Source organism: Dromiciops gliroides, chromosome 6 (assembly GCF_019393635.1).
Source record: "Dromiciops gliroides isolate mDroGli1 chromosome 6, mDroGli1.pri, whole genome shotgun sequence".
Taxonomy (NCBI): Eukaryota; Metazoa; Chordata; class Mammalia; order Microbiotheria; family Microbiotheriidae; genus Dromiciops; species Dromiciops gliroides.
In genome coordinates this window covers 70,954,700-70,974,208 of record NC_057866.1, presented here as the reverse complement: position 1 = coordinate 70,974,208, position 19,509 = coordinate 70,954,700, and the positions used below count along the sequence as shown (strand labels likewise).

General features: G+C 36.5%; 1 protein-coding gene across 6 annotated transcripts in view; it reads right to left on the bottom strand.

The window, feature by feature from the left end:
- PPARGC1A (PPARG coactivator 1 alpha) overlaps positions 1–19,509 on the bottom strand; it is a 773,930-nt gene that overhangs the window by 23,543 nt on the left and 730,878 nt on the right. For all 6 annotated transcript variants that reach the window (XM_043970970.1, XM_043970972.1, XM_043970967.1 and 3 more), the window contains 4 exons: positions 17,788–17,910; positions 16,710–16,914; positions 11,894–11,939; positions 11,711–11,784 (listed from right to left, as the gene is read on the bottom strand). In XM_043970970.1, the coding sequence (XP_043826905.1) occupies positions 11,711–11,784; positions 11,894–11,939; positions 16,710–16,914; positions 17,788–17,910 (448 nt within the window). The remainder of the gene's footprint in view (positions 1–11,710; positions 11,785–11,893; positions 11,940–16,709; positions 16,915–17,787; positions 17,911–19,509) is intronic.

Below are 19,509 nucleotides of genomic sequence, written 5' to 3'. Positions count from 1 at the left end.
AAAAGGGGATAGGGATAGGGAATTTTTTTTTTCAATTTAATTTCACCATTTGCACAATTTTGGCATTTAAGTACAATCTGTCCAATTGAGGGGGCAGAAGGTACAGAAAAGCCATGTTAATTATTACTCTCAAATACTTTTACATTTGGCTTTGGAACTTAGCCAAAGGAATATACTCAATGAGGCACTGCACGCATCCAAATTCAGGAATTATATACTTATATCCCTCCACCTCTGTCAGTCTCTCTCTCCAGTAGGGAAGTTTGGGCTTTCCATGTTACTGGGGACTAAAATACAATGCAGCAGATCCATTTGTGGATAAGCAAGAGTTGGTAGGTTTTTATTTTTCGGAATAGAACACCTGTCAGAAACACATATTATCCTTCAACCTCTCATCTGCAAATAAATCAAATTTGAAATTTCCTTGAGTTTCTTCCTTGAAATCAGCCATTTCCCAGTGCAATCCACATTTTCTCCAGCACCAATGCACAGGCTCCTACTTATTTTTTTTTTCTTGAATACAGAGTACATAAGAAAAACCATTCAGATGTAAAAGTAAAATTTCCAAAAGAAATTGGAAGAATTTTGATGATGTTCCTCATAAGAGAATCTTTAAAGAAATGAGGAAATTGTATTTAATAATCTTCTTGATTTAGAATCAAGAGAATGAAGCCAAAGGGGGATGGAAATGGAAGAAGGCACAGGTAACTTCTGGCAGGAGATTTTCCTTGGATGTTATTCTTGGTGTGGAGACAACTTAAATCATACAGAGGTTGTTTGAACTGGTCCTTGATGATCCAGTTAGTGGGAAAAGGGCTGTTAGATTAGAGGTGAATATATATTTAGTGGTTAACTCAGGGGTATGAATAGGAAGAAACAGTTGAGGCCATGACAGAGAAATAAAGATGAAGCCTCACCATCTATCTATCCAATTGGTACAAGATGACATGTCTCTCAAGAGAGCATTAGGTAAGCAACACAACGACCATTTGGCCATTTAATGTGTCATAGAAAATAACTAAACAAATCCTGGACCAAAATCATGGAAACATCTTTTTCCTTTATATTGTTCTCCTTGATCATCTCAGGTCATGGGTTACCTCTTGTTCCTTAGAACATCTATATCACTGACTGTTTATGAGTCATTTGCACTTATGCAGAACATAGTAGCATTGTTAGTTATTTTGTGGGCATACACATATTTTTCTAACTCTACATGCTGTAAATTCATTGAGGGCAGAGATCTTTTATATCTCTTGATAAGCTATAGTGTTTTGTGTTAAAATTTTTAAAAATCTATTGGTTGAATTATATGTCAAAGAAAGGAACTGTGGGCACCAATTTTTAATTGGGGAGTGCTAGCTAAGCGGCTCACCGCAATATTGGGACAAGGAAGGAAACCAGCAGCCTCCCTCAAAACAGAACAAGATTTATTTTAACAAGAACGAACTTAAAAAAAAAACAAACAGGATTAGTAGGATCAAGGGAAACGAAATAAAATGAGGAAAGTGAAATTATAATACCTGAAAAATACCACCGCCCAGGAATCAGCTGAAAAGACGCAGCAGAACGCCTGTCACTTTCCAGCTTCCACCTAGAATGCCCAATTCTCCTCCCCCAAACCTAGAAACACCCCACACAGTTCCAGCCAATGGGATGACCGCTCTGACAGTCACATGACTGCCCTCACTAGGCTTCCAATCATAATTTTGCCAGGTCTGTGTAGGCATTGGTGAGTGGTGATGACATGAGGTGCCAGAGCCCTGGCAATGGCTACAACCAGTGGGTGGAGCACCGTGCGGTTTGCAGAGCCCCAGGCCAGTGCGCACCGAAGCATAAAAACCTCGAATAACAATTAATTCTTTACAGAACCCTGAATTTTATAAAACTGAAATTAGGTTACTATTACAAAGAAATTAGTCTCATATAATACAAAGGATCAGTGATTTAAAATGGAAATAGTATTGCTTTTCAGCGGCTTTTAGGATCAGATATTTGGGTCTAGAAGGGTCCTTGAAGGCCATTTAGGTAAATCCTCTCATTTTACAGATGACAAAACTGTTCCCTAGTGGTGTGGCTATAATGAAAAGAGGGTTGGCTAACCCTGCAGTCAGAAAGACCTGGGTTGAAGTCCTGTCTATAAATATTAGTTTTGTGACTATGGGCAAGTCCCTTAGCCTAACTATAAGTTATGGATATATTGTCAATTAGTGGAGGGAATTTTTTACACCAATGATTTCCTACCTTCAAGAAAATTAAGTCCAAAACAACAACAAAAATCCAAGGAAATGAATACTTAAAGACCTAAAAATTCTTTCCAGTCTTGAAAACTTAAAATTCTTTGTCCATTACTTCTTAATTAATTCCTAATTCTCCAAAATGATAAAAATCTTATTGCCTAAAATGTCCTTAAAGATCATCTAGTCCAACATTAATCCTTAAACATAAATCCACTCAACAAAATCCCCAGAAGGCAGAGAACCAGTCTCTGTTTGAGTACACTATCTCTATAGTAGTTGGGAATCGCATAGGATACCACATGAGGTAACTTATTTTCTTTTCAGATGGCCCTACCTGTTAGGAAGTTCTTTATTTTGAACTGAAATAATTTCTACCCTTTGGTCACATCCACTGGAGCCACAGAGACTAAGTCTAATCCCTTTTGCACATAATAGCCTTCCTACTATTTGAAGACTCTTATTATATCCCTCCTGAGTCTTCTTTTTTTTCAGACTAACCATACCTAATTCTTTCAACAGTTCCTCATATGACATGTTTAGAGGCCCCTCACTATGGTGGCTGCCCTCCAGCTTGTTAATGTCCTTCTTAAAATATGGCACCCCCAAATACACAGAGTACAGAGGGACTATTACTTTCTTTGCTCTCAATATTATATTCTGCTTATGTAGCCTAAAATAACATTAGTGGGTTTGGCTACCATGTCATACTGTAGATTCCTATTGAGACTAAAGTCACATCAAAACTCTAAAAAATTTTGGGGGGAGGAAAGAGGTAGTTTGTGAGGTCTTATTGTGCTTTTATTTTTAGAAACAACTACCACTTCACTTAAAGTGATCTATGTGTATATATATAAATATAATATTGCATATTGTACAATAAGCAACATAATATAAATAATTATCTAAAGTGAAAACTTGTTCATGATAGACAAACTAGATAACTGGAGATAGCAAGGTGTGTCATGCAAGCAGGATTGTGAATCATGGTCTGCAATAAATGTAAGGGTACTTATTGAAACAGACAAGTAAATAATTAAAGTAATTTGGTATATTTTAGAATTGATGATGTTAAGCAACAACAAAAGTACAACTCAGACCACTGTCCAAACTTTTTGTCATTGATTGATACCTTTTCAGTCTGACAGAGCTACAAGAAAATATCCTAGGACAGAATTTCTTGCTTGTGTGCTACCTATTTGAAGTCTAGTTCTCAGGTTCATTTAAGATCAGAAGGTCAAAGCAGCTTTTCTTCTCTCTCTGTCTCTCTGTCTCTCTGTCTCTCTCTGTCTCTCTCTCTCTCTCTCTCTCTCTCTCTCTCTCTCTCTCTCTCTCTCTCTCTCTCAGGAGAGCCAAACTTTTAAAAATTCCTAATGAACAGGGAATCCCTCCTGTCTTTTAAGCATTGGGTAGGAACCCATCTGACAGAGCACAGAAGTCTTTTTGCATAAGGTAAAAAGGAGGCGAGGAGGGAGAAAGGAACTCACCACTTAATGTCTGATCACCAACACCTTTTGTCATCTTCATCCTAATCGTGGTAATCTTGATTTCATGCCATGAGCCCAAATCAATAGTGCTAATGCCTTCCATAACCTCTGGATTTTTTTTTTCCTGCACCCTGATTTCTTGGTGAATGTGTACATTTTGGTGTTGACAGTACAAGGTATATACCCTGCTCTCTCTTGAACTTAGCAGATTTTGACAGATTTATGTGAGGACAGATGGCCATTACAGGCTGAAGGCTGACAAGAGGCAGTTCAGAGCATTGTTAACACACTCGCACAAACTCTCAGCAGTGCAGCACTGTGCAGAATGTAATTCAGACTATAGCTTTTTTATTGCTGCCTATTTTCTTTTGTCAAAAGAGCCTGCTGTGCACAGCAACAAATGGCTGCCATTACCCAGAATGTAATGGGTGTCAGACAAATCACGTAACACAAACAATCAAGAGTATGTAGGTCATATTTCAACAGAGCACAACCTTAGCAATATTTATGATTACTGCATTGAAATGTGCTCTATAATAAACAAGTACCTCTATATAACTCACACTTACGTACTTCTGCACAGCAAATCTGGAAGAAGTGGTACACACTCCACAATCATCCTTTTAAAGTCTTTTTTAAAGTAAAAGACAAAGTATTTTTTCATGACATGTTGTAAACCCATTTTCTTTGTACGGTTCTTTTTTTTTAATTGGGCGACTCTGGAAAATGATAAATTCTGTCTTTTATTTGAGGTACATACTATCAATCCACTGATTTGGGCTTTTTTGTTTGCTTTAAAGTATTCTATATCATTTCTCAAAATTAACTACTAAATCATCAATAACTTTCTAAGTGTTTTGAATTTATGTGTCAAATGTATCTGAAGGAAAAAAAATGATGAGATGAGATGCCAGTTTTAAGCTTTTTCCTACAAACATGATGCCTACTCTAACAAACATGAGGAATATCCCCATGTTGTCCCAAGGGAATCCAAGACACAGTAGTTTTCCTCACACAAATAAGGAAGCAAGTGAATTGCAATGCCCAGATTTTTATAAATGTGGAGAGCTTGAAGAAAGTTGAGAAGTGAACCACAAAAGTGAATATAGGATGGGAAAGTAAGTCCTATGAGAACAATTTTAAAGGGACTATGGTTGATTTAGTCTACTTAAAAGAAGACTGGGATAATTTAACTGTGACTTCCAAATTTTGTATATGAAAATTTTCATCTCCACTGAGGGCAGAAAAAAGGAGAAATCTCATTGAAACTACAACATATGGTTTGACATATGGAAAAAAATGCTTGACAGCAAGTGTTGTCAAATAAGTAAACCTGTTGAATCTCTTTCTCTAGGGTTCTGCTGGCACAAGAGTGAATTAAGTGACCTCTATGAAGTTTCTTTAAAGGACACTGATTCAGTTTACAAAATCCAGAAATCCTGGTAAAACCCTGTGCTCCCAATACAAGTACGTGACTGCTCAGTGGACTGTACAGTGATGTAGATCACTTATTAAGGAGAAAATGACTAAACTTAATATGGAATGAAATTCATACTAAGTCCTTAAGAATTTTTCTCCATCACAAAAGCCTCCAAAAACAAGACTATCAAGAGTAACATTATGTAATAGGCCACAAAAGGAAATAATTAAATTTGCAGATTGGTTTCGTGGTATGCGGACCAGGATTTTTATGAAGAATGGAACCACTGAAGTCAGCTTCTGTTAAAGATACTGACTGAAACCACTCATCTATGTCACCTGGGGATTTATGATTCTAGTTCCTAGCTATGTTTATTCATGTCAAATAGCAAGAAATGGACACACTTGTTGAATTGGCATTTTCTTCCTATTAGCACTTCAAGTTGCAAAGTGTAGAGCTCTGAGGATGGAAGAGTTTTAAATGTTTTCTGCCACACGAGCTTTCTTTTTACTCTCTTCTTGCTTTATTCAAGCCATTTTGAAATCAAATCAGTTTTACACCTGTAAAGTGAAGTGGAGTGTTTTTTTTTTCTTAGCTAGAAAGAGCTAGTTTAGGACGATCTCAAAGACAACAGACCAGATGGTATCAGCCAATAAAGCAAACTTCCTTTTTCATTCCTCCTGCTCTTCCAAAAAACATTACAGATGGGGCAGGAAACATTTATTTGTTCCAAAAGTATCTGAATCTTGTTGACTATCCCATCACTAAGGTAGAGTGAAAAGAGTACTGGATTTGAAGTCAGAGGACCTGGGTTCAAAGCCCTATTCTGCTGCTTACTTCTAAATAATTATCTTTAGTTTCTAATTAAATTAAATTCATTTTTGGTTGTATTTTTAAGTTCCATAAATTGAAGAGATTACACTGGATGACCTCTTCTAAGGTCCCTACATCTATGATTCTATAATTTCCATTTCCATAAGAAGTTTCTGAAATATAATAAACCTTATTTTTCATGTGCAGAAATTAGTCATTTTCATATTCATGTTATTCATATTCATGTTAACTAGTACTTTTACATTTGAAATAAAATAAACATAATATAAATCTGGAAGAAGGTATCTAGTGAAGTGTTGCAGGGTTCTATACTCATCTCTGTGCTATTGTAGATTTTCCCTTATTAATGACTTGGATTAAAACATATATGGCGGGGCAGCTAGGTGGCGCAGTGGATAGAGCATCGGCCCCGGAGTCAGGAGTACCTGAGTTCGGGTCCGGCCTCAGACACTTAACACACACTTACTAGCTGTGTGACCCTGGGCAAGTCACTTGACCCCAATTGCCTCACTAAAAACAAACAAACAAACAAAAAAAAACCATATATGGCATGTTTGTCAACAACATGAGTTGGCAGTGATAGCTTACACCTTGGATGACAGAATCAGTATCTAAAAAGCTAAATCTAATAAAATGGAATTTAATAGGCATATATACAAAGTCCTGCACTTGGGTTTTAAAATATCTACTGCACAACTATAGGATAGTAGAGATTATAACTAGGTAGCACCTTATGTGAAAAGGGCCTAGATTTGTAAACAGTTACAATCTCAATATGATTTTGACATTGTGATAAGGTATCTAGAAAAAAACAACGTATATAACAGTGGCCTCTGTTAACAGAAGCATAGTTTCCAGAATAAATACATGTTTGTTGACTTAACGTGATAGTCAGATTTCTAATCTGCCTTGATCAGGTTATATCTAGAATATTTCTGGGCACCAAATTTCAAGGTGACTGGGTGAGAGAAAAAATTGAAAAAGCACTTATTAAGTACTTACTATATTCCAAGCATTGCCCTAAGGTGGGGGGCAGAAGAATAAATAGAAAAGCAAGTCAAGAAGCTCATAATAGCGGAAGATACCTAAAGAGTGGGGGTCAGGAAAGGGCGCTTTGGTCCAAAATGTTATAGTGGAGCTTTAAAGAGATGGATTGACACACTTCTAGAAACAATAACAGAGTTGATTTAATCATGCTTTTTTAAAATGGGAAGGTGAAGGAAGGGTGAAGGAAGAGGGTATATATGGAAGGCTGTTGGTGATGCTGTTGAGAAGACATCCGGGGGAGTAGAAAGAATATTGATGAGTTTGCACTTGTGAGAAGACTCAAAAACATGCTATAAAAAGGTCCACTTAAAAATATCAGAAATGTTTAGGCTGGAAAATGAAAAGGCTTATTGGGGACATGATTGTGATCTTAAAATATGTAAAGGGCTGTCATGTGGAAAAAGGAGGCCAGGGAGGGGGGGTAGGATTAGATTTGTTTTACTTGACTCAAAAGGGCAGAACTAGGATCTGAGGGTGAAAAGTTATAGAGACCAAGAACTTCCTAATCATTAGAGCTATCCCAAGGTGGAGTGAGCTGCCTAGAAAGGTAGAGAGGCTCACATCTCCCTAATCCTTCAAGCAGAGCCTGGATGACCAGTTGTCAGTGATGCTAAAGAGGAAATTCCTCCTTTAGGTAGAGATTGGATTATATCACCTTGAATTTCTTTCCCAGAGACCATACTGTGATTCTATGTAGGATGTCTTTTACCCTTCAGAGGAAAGAAGGAGGGATTTCAGAGTGGAAGACTGAGTACCATACTTGAATTCTTAAGGCCTAGTTTCCAATCCTGACTTTGACATTTACTAGCTTTGCAACCTTCATCTTTGTGCCTTAGTTTCATCATTTGAAAAAGCAGGAATGATGATGATGATGACAACAATGATAATGATAGTAATAATAATAATAACCATAATAATAATAAATATAATGTATCTAACAAAGTTTAAACAAGTGCAGAATCTCAGAGTTGGAAAAGACCTCAACAGCCATCTAGTTCAGCAATTATAATCCAAAGAACGGGAATAGAAAAGAATAACGATAACAGTTTGTCCCAGAACTGTTTCTTTTTTTCTTTCTTTTTCTTTTTTTTGCGGGGCAATGGGGGTTAAGTGACTTGCCCAGGGTCACACAGCTAGTAAGTGTCAAGTGTCTGAGGCCAGATTTGAACTCAGGTACTCTTGAATCCAGGGCCGGTGCTTTATCCACTGCGCCATCTAGCCACCCCCTAGAACTGTTTCTATTTGAAATTGATTGAAGGATAAGAATGCAATCCATGTGACCCCTCCACACCCCTATCACTAAACTACAGTGGGACTGAATTATTATCACAGACCAAACTGTTGTTCTCCATATCCCAGAAATAGCACTTATCCAAAAAACTTATGAACATTTTAGTAGATGTTACCATGATAAGTATGTATCATTTTTAGGCTATATGGGGCAGAAAATTTTCAAAATTCAGAGACCTAGCAAAAGAGATCAGAAATCAAGGTCATATAGAAATAGCATAAAGTGTATATTATTACTGTTTTTTCTGTCTGCTACTGGAATTCTATCAATGACGCCTTCAGAGAATCCACAGAGGATGAGATAACATTATAATATTTTATATATATATATATATATATATATATATATATATATATATATATATATATATATATATATTCAACTACAAAAAGTTATTTTATCCATTTGGCCAGAGTCCATATAAAAAAGAAATAGCAGAATAGCAACTTATCCTGACTAATTAAATATGAACTCCATCAAAAAAGAGATGAGTAAAAATTATTCATGACAACAATAACAAAATCATTAAGAGAAAATAACATAGAGGTTCAGAACAGTTTGAAGAGATCTAGATAATTTAAATTATCTTAATATTAGAGGGGGAAGAGGTGGGGAAGGTGGTAGAAAAGAGCCTTGGAAACCCCCCCAAATAAGAAGGTATGTGTTCCATCATTTGGTATATTTTATGACATCTATATTCCTTTCAAATTGGTACATGTCTACTATTTCCTAAACTATTTCTTACATTTTCCTCTCAGCATGTCCTTGCTTGGTTTCTCCATCAAGTTAAAAGGGCTCTCCTCTTTTCTTCACCTATATAAATATTATTCGTCTTTTTTTTTTTTAAGATACAGTTCAGTTCGCTTGTCCTCCATGAAGCCTTCTGATACCATTTTAGCACTCAGTAATTCCCTTCCAATGAACCCCTATAGAATTCATTGTCTATACCACCCCCTTGGTAATTAACTGCACTCTGTAATATTTCTTAGATTGCATTTCAGATATGGGGCCAAACTATGCAAAGGCAAAGGGGCAAGGGATGGAAGTGCTGAGTCTAGGGAACAGCACATAGACCCATTTGGCTGGAATATAGAGCATGTAAAGATGAAATAAGGCTGGGAAGACAGGCTTTAGCTAAGTTGTGAGGACTTTAAATACCCAGCTGAAGAGTTTATGCTTCATTGTAGAGCAGGAGTTTTTAAACTGGGTCTGTGAATATATGTGTGTGTGTATGTATATATGTATATGTATATGTATATGTATATGTATGTATGTATGTGTGTATGTATATATAAATGTATTTCAATATGATAGATTTCCTTTACAATCTTAGACAGGTTATTTTGCACATTTAAAAGCATTTTGAGAAGGAGTCTACAGGATTTAAGAAGACTAGCAAAGGGGTCTATTACATGAAAAGGTTAAAGACTCCTGGCCTAAAGTCAATAGAGAATCGAATGAAGATTCTTAAGCAGAGGAGGTCTCACACAGTCATGTTAGCATGTTAGGGAAAGTATTTTGGCAGCTGTGTGGAGGATGGTGCATGGAAAGAAGAGAATGGAAGCTAGGAGTTCAATTAGGAGGCTTTTGCAACAGTTTAATTGAGAAGCAATGACGATCTGAACTAGGATAGTGATCATGCAAGATGGAGAAGAGATGGTTAAAAGAAATGTGGAAGGGTAAAAGAGAGAAAAGAGTGAAGGCTACCATTTATATCGAGCTCTGAGAATAGGTTGCTTCTGTGAGGCCAAAACTCAGTTCAGAATGATCCAAATTACTGAAAGGACAACAGTGCCCTCAATAGAAACACAGATGCTTAGAGAGGAGTGGATGTGATTTAGAAGAAAAGTTTATTCTTTTGGGGCAATGGAATCTGAACTATAGCCATTTATTTAATTGTTATTTATTTTTTCATATGTTTGTGTGTACCTTTCAAATTAGACTGTGTGTTCCATGCGAAAAGAGATAAATATTTTGTGCTACTCTGTATCCTCATAGCACTTAGGCACATTTGCTTCACAAAGATGAATATTTGTGAATCAGTGAATGTTTTGTGATTGGTTGCTATTTTGACTAAAACATGTTCAGCAATGCCCAAAAGAAAACATACCTCAGTAATAATATGAATACTGGATTGCTGACATAAATAAATATTGTTAAAGATGCTTTAAATGTGTCTAGATAACTATGAAATTGCTTTTCAGAATTGCTAATTCTTTTCCCATAGAGTATATGACAGTAAACTTATAACTAAACAATATAAAACAACATTTGCTGGACAATAAGTTACAGAGAAATGCTCAGTCTTCCAATAGAGTATAATTAAAACTACAAAGCTATTTTAGGATACCAGGTGTTCTTCTCCCAATAAAATGGCTGGAACTGACAAATAGGTGTGTAATATATATATATATATATATATATATATATAAATTGTATAGATATATACAATACTAATGTGTATATAATTAATATGTGTGTTAGTATATACACATATACATATATTATGCACATATTTCAGGAGTTTATATATGGATACAATGCATTTATACCTATATAAATCTCAATGGAGATGCCATATGAGATTAATTTCTCTGCTTCTTGACCAAGGCATGCAATGGTCCTTTCCGTAGAAGGTAATTTAGCAAACTTGAACTGTGAAATTAGACCTAGGAACAATGACCACAGTGCATGCAGGCACCACGGTGCTGGTTGAAAGTCCCTTCATCACTTTGCTTTTCTTCTACTCTTATCAGCAACACCCAGAGTCAGAGTTGTTTTTGTTCAGACAAGCTGGGAGTCACTTTCAGGTGGAGCTCAAACACCAAGCCCCGAAAGACATTGTTGTAAGATCAATCCTTGTGAGCAACTTCGAGGTTGGCAGGTGCCATATTTGGTATGGGGGACATTATGATGTTTAGAATAATGGATTAAATCTGACCAGGTGAGGCCAAAAATCCAAAGCATTGGAGGTACTTGTTCTTCCAACATCCAAAGATACTTTAAAAAATTTTCTCAGTGCATGAAAACCTGTTAGATGTTATTCCTAGCTTGTTCATATTCTGTAATGTGACTGTATTCCCTGGGTGGATAACTACTACAAATGGACATTTTGTTTCTTTAAAACATACATATAAGAATACAAGGTGTCCCCCCAAAAATGTCAGTGCAGTTTTAAGCTTTAATAAATTAATACCTTATGACTGCACTAAGACTTTTGAGACACCCTGTAGACTCAAATGTTCGGTTTTCTTTTTGGCTTCATCTTTTTACTACCTACACTCAGCTCTCTTAGTCATATGGAGAACATTGCAACATTTTACTATGTAATTCACAAAAAACAACCACACTAAAAAAAAAAAACAAACAAAAACCCTTAAAACACCTGTCTTACCTGCAGTTCCAGAGAGTTCCACACTTAAGGTTCTTTCAATAGTCTTGTTCTCAAATGGGGAACCCTTGGGATCACTGGAAGATAGGGGACATTTATAAAAACAAGCTGAAATGGAGTTGCTGTAGCCAAATGTATCAATGCTCCCTCCCCCCTTTTATATTGTTTCCCCTTTTTAATACTTACTTTGGTGACTCGGGTGTCAAAGGAAGCGACAAACTTGTTGGTTTGGCTAAAGGGGGAAAAAAGAGAAACTGATGATGAAATACTGAAAATTATGAAGATGGTTTTTTTTCTACCAGGTGTCTTCCAATAGCAGAATTTGAAATATGCCGGGGAAGCCAAGGACTGAGTGAAGTTGTTCATGAAGGAATCTTAGACCAGATGGTCAAAGTCCAAGAACAACTACATATGGGAGGGCACTATGTTTATAGTCATTTGAAAACACAGAAAACTAAAACTTTCCCCAAGACATGTGATCCCTGTAAAAGGAGGGAGATTTTACACAATACCACAGGAAATTGCATTTTTTTCTCATTTAATTGAGAATATAGGATTTGGTTTGTCTAGAAATGAGAACAGCAGAGTAACTACAAGGCAACAGAACGTTATGAATATTCAGCTGATGTTACTTCAACAATGTACAATTTTATATCGAGCTCTGAGAATAGTTTGCTTCTGTGAGGCCAAAACTTAGTTCAGAATGATCCAAATTACAGGAAATTGTTTGATGGATTATGGATATTGGAAAATGATGAGTATCTGCAAAGGTGGCTTATAGAGGGGCCTTCAACTACTCCAATACTGTAATATGAGGAAAAACTAAACCAAAATATTGCATTTCTAACTGGTGATACCCATAAGAGTTGCAATGCAAAGTCTCTTCCCCTCTTTCAGTGTTCATCTCCAATTCTATCTCCTACAGGAATCCTTCCTAAATTAGAAAGATAAAATATAACTCTTCTCACCCAAACATAACTGACAATTGCTTTAACTTTGGCAGCCATGTACAATGAACAGAGGGGAAGGGAAAAAAACAAACAAACAAACAAACAACCAGATTGAGCAAAAAAGTATGTATGGGTCTATTTGTATTAGAGGAAAGCTATAATTTAGCCCCCTTTATTTGCCTAAGTGCATGGACAATATTCAACAGATATTCAAATAATTCAATCCATCAGTTGTAGTTGCTAAGATAGAAACTGTTTTATTGTTTCCAAATTAAAATCTGAAAAAAAGTATTTTACAAAGATAAATTTTATTTACACATTGCAAGTCATGAGATTAGATTTACGCCTTAAAATTAGTAAATGTTATATCATTATCTATTGAGTGTGCAGAAAGAAGTACCATTCCTCACAATTTCTTCTATGTATTAGTTACTTAGATTGATTGGGTTTTTCAGATCTAGATTAATGAGGTGACTTTATTTTTAGTTTGAGTATGTTCAATATAACAAATCCCTTAAAATCATTTAACATATTTATAAATGGGCTTTTTTGGGGGTAGTAAACTCCAAAAACATCATGAAGAAGAAAACGGCTTTTTCTAAAACAAAATTGAGTATACACTTCCATTTGCTATATAGCAAAATAACGTATGTACTACCTTATGATGGCTGAAATGCTAACATAAAAGGTAGGTACCTTATTTTATTTAATTTACATTTTGGTTTTGTTCCAAATATTTCTTCGACAGATGCAGCCTGGCATTTTTTTTTTTTTTGTAATTTATAGTCTGCTAGATCTGATTGGTATGCCAAAAGGTTAGATTACTTGCTTATGTTCACATAGATAGTGGCAGAGGCAAAATCTGAACCCAAATTTTCCTGTCTCCAACATTAGTCCAGTATTCACTATGTTTCTCGAGAAGTTCTATATTGGTCAATAATTCCAAATGCAAGAAGGGAAAGGGCAATCACATTTACCAAGATCAAATCAAATGCTTTTTTTTTGTGTGTGTGAGGCAATTGGGGTTAAGTGACTTGTCCAGGGTCACACAGCTAGTAAATGTCAAGTGTCTTGAGGCCGGATTTGAACTCAGGTCCTCCTGAATCCAGGGCCGGTGCTTTATCCACTGTGCCACCTAGCAGCCCCTACCAAGATAAAATTCTAACAGGAAATGGCAAAAAGTTAGACTGCTACCTACATTAAGCCCACTCCTCTATCTAATACCACATCTATAAATAATCTTAGTCCTCACAGAAGTAACTATTTGGACGGCAATTGGACTAAGAACCAGTCTTAGCTGCATGGAGCTAAAGGCTAAGGTAAAAACCAAGAGTCACATGCAACTCAAAGGCAATCTGAATCTCAGGGTTTTAATAAAACAGTAAGTATGAGAACCATACATAAAATATTGTAGCCTTTAAAAAGGTAATGGCTATAGTTCTTATTCTGTATTTTCCCTATTCTTTTTTTGTTGTTGTTTTGTTTTGTTTTTTGTTTTGGTGAGGCAACTGGGGACTTGCCCAGGGTCACACAGCTAGTAAGTTTCCCTATTCTTTTGTGCTTGAAACTTTGTGCTTGATATCATGTTTGATTAGAAAACAACAATGACAATGACAAAAACAACAACAAACAATCCTAAGGGTTGGGCAATTCCTCACTGGTTAATAGGCATCAACAATATAGTACTTGGAAAGGAAAGCCTTTTCAGTAGAGGCTAAGATTTAGAGTTGGAAGGTGTTTCAAAGGTTGTTTAGTCCAGACCTTGTGTTGTACAATTTAGATAAGGAAACTAAGGATCAGAGAGGTTTGGTAACTAGCCCCAGGTCAGACCTGTAAGCCATAGAGCTGACACACTCATGTGCTCTGAATCCAAGCCCAGAACTCTTCCCACCACATCACACACCACTCACTCCTGCTTTGGGATTAGCCTTATTTGAATATTCACAGTAACACATGGAGAGAAACAATCATGCAAAAGCTAATGGCATCGATGGCAGGAAATGTTTTGCTCATCTACAATAGCTATTTATATTATATTCAATGAACTTAGCACTTTCTAAAATTACCACTATGCTCTAAAGAGGAGGGGAAATCAACTATTTAGATTCTGATTAACAGCCAAGAAAGCATCCCCCCACCCCCAAAAAATAAATCTATGGCCATATTTGCTTTCCTGAATGCATGGAATGACTTGGGTGGAACACAAAATCAAACACTGGAACAAAAACCTGGGTATGGCTCGTGAGAAATCATGCCCCTTGAACCTTCACTTTGCCCATTCCAGACTTCACCTGATGACTTCTGCATTGCTCAACTTGCTTTGTCTGCTCGAAGGCAGGAGAAGCTTCAACTTTGAAAGAAGGTTGGTTCAGTGGGAAACAGAGAAGTCTGGAATGTTAACTATGTTTCAGTGTCTGGATAGGAAGGGTTGTATTGAGGGTGACTAAAGAGCTAGGTATTATGGAAAGCCAAAGAGAGATGTTACTTTGAGTAGTAAAAGATACTCTCACAAGATACTATGCTTATATAAGGGAGGGAAAGAAAAGAGATAGCAATTTCATATCCTGAGAATGAAGATGTTTACTTAAAAAGAAAAAACAAAACAAAACAAAACAACCACCACCACCACCAGCCCCAAACAATTAACATACCTGTATGTAATTATCATGGTTCAAAACAGGGATCAGGGGTTGGGAACCTGTAGCTGGAAGGGGAAGTTATAGGAAACAAAAGAAAAACAGGGTATCTTTACACCTGCCACTTCAAAATACACCTATTTCCACTGGACTGTAACAAGTTTTACAGGTAGAGCCAAAGTGGAAACAGGCATATTTTAAAGTAAACAGTAACTTCAAATAAGCTCTCTTGGGATTATAAAACTATAATGTGTCTGGGGGAGTAAAGGGAAAAATTGGAGAATACTCAGGATAACAATAACTTGCATTTCTATAGTACTCTAAGTTTTATAAAATGTTTTCCTCACAACAACCCTGTGAGGTAGGTAATATTCAGTATTTAATCCCCATCTTACTGATTAGGAAACTAAGATTCAGACAAGTTAAATGATTTGCTGGTGGCCAGAGTAGCTAGTAAGTGTCAGAGTCAGAAGTGAAACCTACATCCCTTGGATCCAAGTCAAATCTATTAGCAGAGATTAAAAAAAAAAAATCTTCCTGGTCTGACTTGAACTACTAACTCTTCTAACCAAGGGCTAGATGAGAAAAGTCAACTGATATCAGATGTTCAGTTTAGTCTGGACGATCAATATTTTAGAAAGAAAGATGGGGGGTGGTGGAAATGAAGACTTGAAAACTTTATTCCTAAGGTTACAATACCAACTAGCAATCAAGCAAGCAAGGAACAAGCTTTTACTAAACACCTACTATGTGTCAGCTAAGGGTGCTAAGAGTGAAGAATAGAAAGAAAGAAATGAAATAGTCCTTAAACTCAAGAATTTATATTTTATCAAGGGTGAAAACATATACAATGCAATAGGCAATGGAAATTAAGCATTTATGTTCAGGAGAGGAACTATCAAGATACTGTTTCTTGTCTCTTAAGAAATATATGACAAATTAACCATGCCTTCCTCCATTTTTTCACTGGTAGGGGAAACAACCTCCTACCCCTTAAAAAAACCTCCAAGCAACAACAATGAAAAGCAACTCATTAATGAACTGGGTGGATAAGCTTTTTAGAACTTCAGTTATCTTAGTAATGTTCATATAAATATCATCTGATATTGTAATTCTTAGTCACTTCTTCTCCTTTCACCCCCAATACCAGAACTGCAGTGTACATTTCAGGTTCCTTTTGTGAGTTGTGATTTAACCTGCATATTAGCTTAAAAAAATATGTGAAAATAATTTCCAAGGAAGGCTTGTCTCTTTTCCCTGGTCCTTCCTTCTGTAGTGAAGAGTTTCTGACTTTCCTGCACACAGAGAGTAACACAAGCAACAGAATCACCAAGTCTTTTTTTTCAGAGCCACTGAGTTCCAGTGCCTCACCACTGACATCTCAGCCAATATTCTGTCTTCAGGTCCCAAGCCTACCTTGCAAATGATGCGGCTGAGACTGGAGATGGGGCTTCTTTTTGGAAGGGCATTTGTCTTTGTTGCCGTTCCTGCTCTCTGTTGGTTTGGTCTGAGGAGGGTCATCATTTGTAGTCAGATACTTGAGAAGCTCCGAGCAGGGACGCCTTTGTGGCTTTTGCTGTTGACAAATGCTCTTCGCTTTATTGCTCCATGAATTCTCGGTCTTAAAAACAAGGCATAAAAAAGTAAAATTAGTGAACTGAACCTTATCAGAATGGATATAGGTTTTCTGAAGAGATGAGATTTTCAATGAAGTGTTCAGTCTAAGTGTACTAGATCTATGAGCTGTGAATAATTGTTTGCAGAACAAGGAAAGAAAATTACATTTAAAATTCCTAAATGACATTTATGCGGCGTTTTATTTCATTTCTCCTACATTTCAATGTTCCTACTCAGCAACATGTAACTAACAAGACCCTACAGCGCCTTTACTGTGAACCCAAAAGAAAGAGGCTGGTTTAAACCTTAATTTGCTGCTGATTGCTTGGGCCCAGTATTCACAACTCTCTTAAGTACCCCTAAAAGCTCCGTTTTCAGTTACAGTGAATGGCAAGACAAACATTGTTTAATACAGTCAGCTAACAGAATTATGTCATTGACAGCTTTCCATCCAATTAATAGCTGATAGAGATCTTTTGCTGAGATGCTAGAATTATCTTTCTAAGTTAGACAGCTGGTCAAATGATAATCCTATATCCTAGAGTTGCTCATAAACAAGACCAAGTAATCAGAAAAATATTACTGTATACTGTACAAGTCCATGTAGTAATAATAGAAACATAGAAAGAGTAACAGCCAATGAGACTTCCCCATTCCCCCACCCCACCACCCCACATTGAAGCAAAATTAAACTATTCACAGTTTAAAGTAGCTTAAGTATTTTTTCTGGAACCCATTCCATTTCATGTTTGACATTTTTGAAATCTTTGCAGGATGTTAGCCAGATTAATACATATAGATCTGTTGCTTGCTCTACACTGAAAGCAGAAAACTCTTTGTTACTTTTTCCCCCTTATTACAAAGATTAAGTTTGTACCTTGACAACCGCAGGGTTTGTTCTGATCCTATGATTAATATTTGCATGGTTCTGAGTACTGAGACCACTGCATTCATTATAACTTAGCTGAGTGTTGGCTGGAGCCAGTAAGAGCTTCTTAAGCTATAAACATATCAGGGAAGGGGAAAAGAAAGAAAAGTTATGCATCTTTAAGGATTAGAATACTTTATTAGAATTTTTTACATATTTACTTAAAATTGGCTACATCAATCTGAACAAGTGGAGCACAAATAGCTCAAAAGGATTTTTTCATTAAAAAGCAACCTTTAAGTAAAAGGATTTGAAACTATATTAAAAATTAATGAAGGAGCTTCCTTTTCTGTCCTTCTAGGTGGTGCAAGGGAGTGGGTGACTGGTGCATCTCTTTGTTTTCATATGTTTTGTTTTTCCTGTAAGGCATCACAAAATCGACCTTCTCCACCCCACCCCACCCCACACACACCAAGGAAATTCCCCAACCACTACCACTAGGTTATAGGTCATTTGAATAAGAAAAGCTTTCATGATACTTGTGAGGATTTCAGAAATAGGAAAAAAATAAATTATCCAATTGAGGCACTTGTTGCTGGATGGAAGAATATATTATTTTGAATTGTATCTACCAGTACTATTAAAACTTAGAGTGCCATAAGATATTTTGGAAGAGGGAGTGGGTTAGGAATCTCTGCTTATAACAGAAAGAAGAAAAGTTAAGTAAAGGTATGACAAGGACCATCTAGACCAACCTCTGCATTTTACATATTAGAAAACTGAGGAAAAGAGAGATTAGGTGAATTGTCTATGGTTACACAGGTAGTAAGTAACAGGGGCAGCATTTCGACCTAGCTCCTATAACTCCAAACTCAGGGCTCTTTCCTCCAAGCCACAGTGCCTCCCTCCAAAGACAATAGTCAGCTATCTTCCTATTACTCAACTAATACTAAGCATACAAGTCATGAAAGGAACAGAGTAGAACATCTAACATGTGCTGTGGTGAAGGTACACCTATGTACCTATGGAAGTTCTCAGCATTGAAGCACATCCTATATCATCATCTCCATCTCTAGATCAGAAATCTCCAAATACAAAGTCTGCTTCATAAAGTTCTGGGGCTTTTAAAAATGTATAAGCAGGATATGAACAACATGTAGGGCAGTGACACTAGATAACTGTACATGGTATGCCCTTATGTCATAAATGAAACAAATGTGAAACCTGAGATGAAGAAATGAAACATGGTTAAGGGTGATGAAAAAGGAAGTCATGTATACCAATAAAACATCACAGAATTACCAAGCATCATTTAGTGCATCTTTCTACACTCTTCCTAAATCTGCAGAAATTTTATCCTGCCTCAAGGACAAGGAAAATGCCAATTCCTCTATTAAATCACTCCTCCTCTTCCTCCTCCTCTTCCTCCTCCTCTTCCTCTTCCTCTTCCTCCTCCTCCTCCTCCTCTTCTTCTTCTTCTTCTTCTTCTTCTTCTTCTTCTTCTTCTTCTTCTTCTTCTTCTCCTTCTTTCTTCTTCTTCTTTCTTCTTTCTTCTTTTTTTCTGCAGCATCTATGCTGGCTCCATTTCCTCACTGCCCACACCTCAAAATCCTTGTCATATGGTTTCTTCTAACCCTGTAACTCAACAAAAATTCTTTTTAAATATTTATTAAAGAGATCTTCATGGTGAGCACCTTTAGCCTTTTCTCAGTTTTCCTCTTTCTTTTTCTG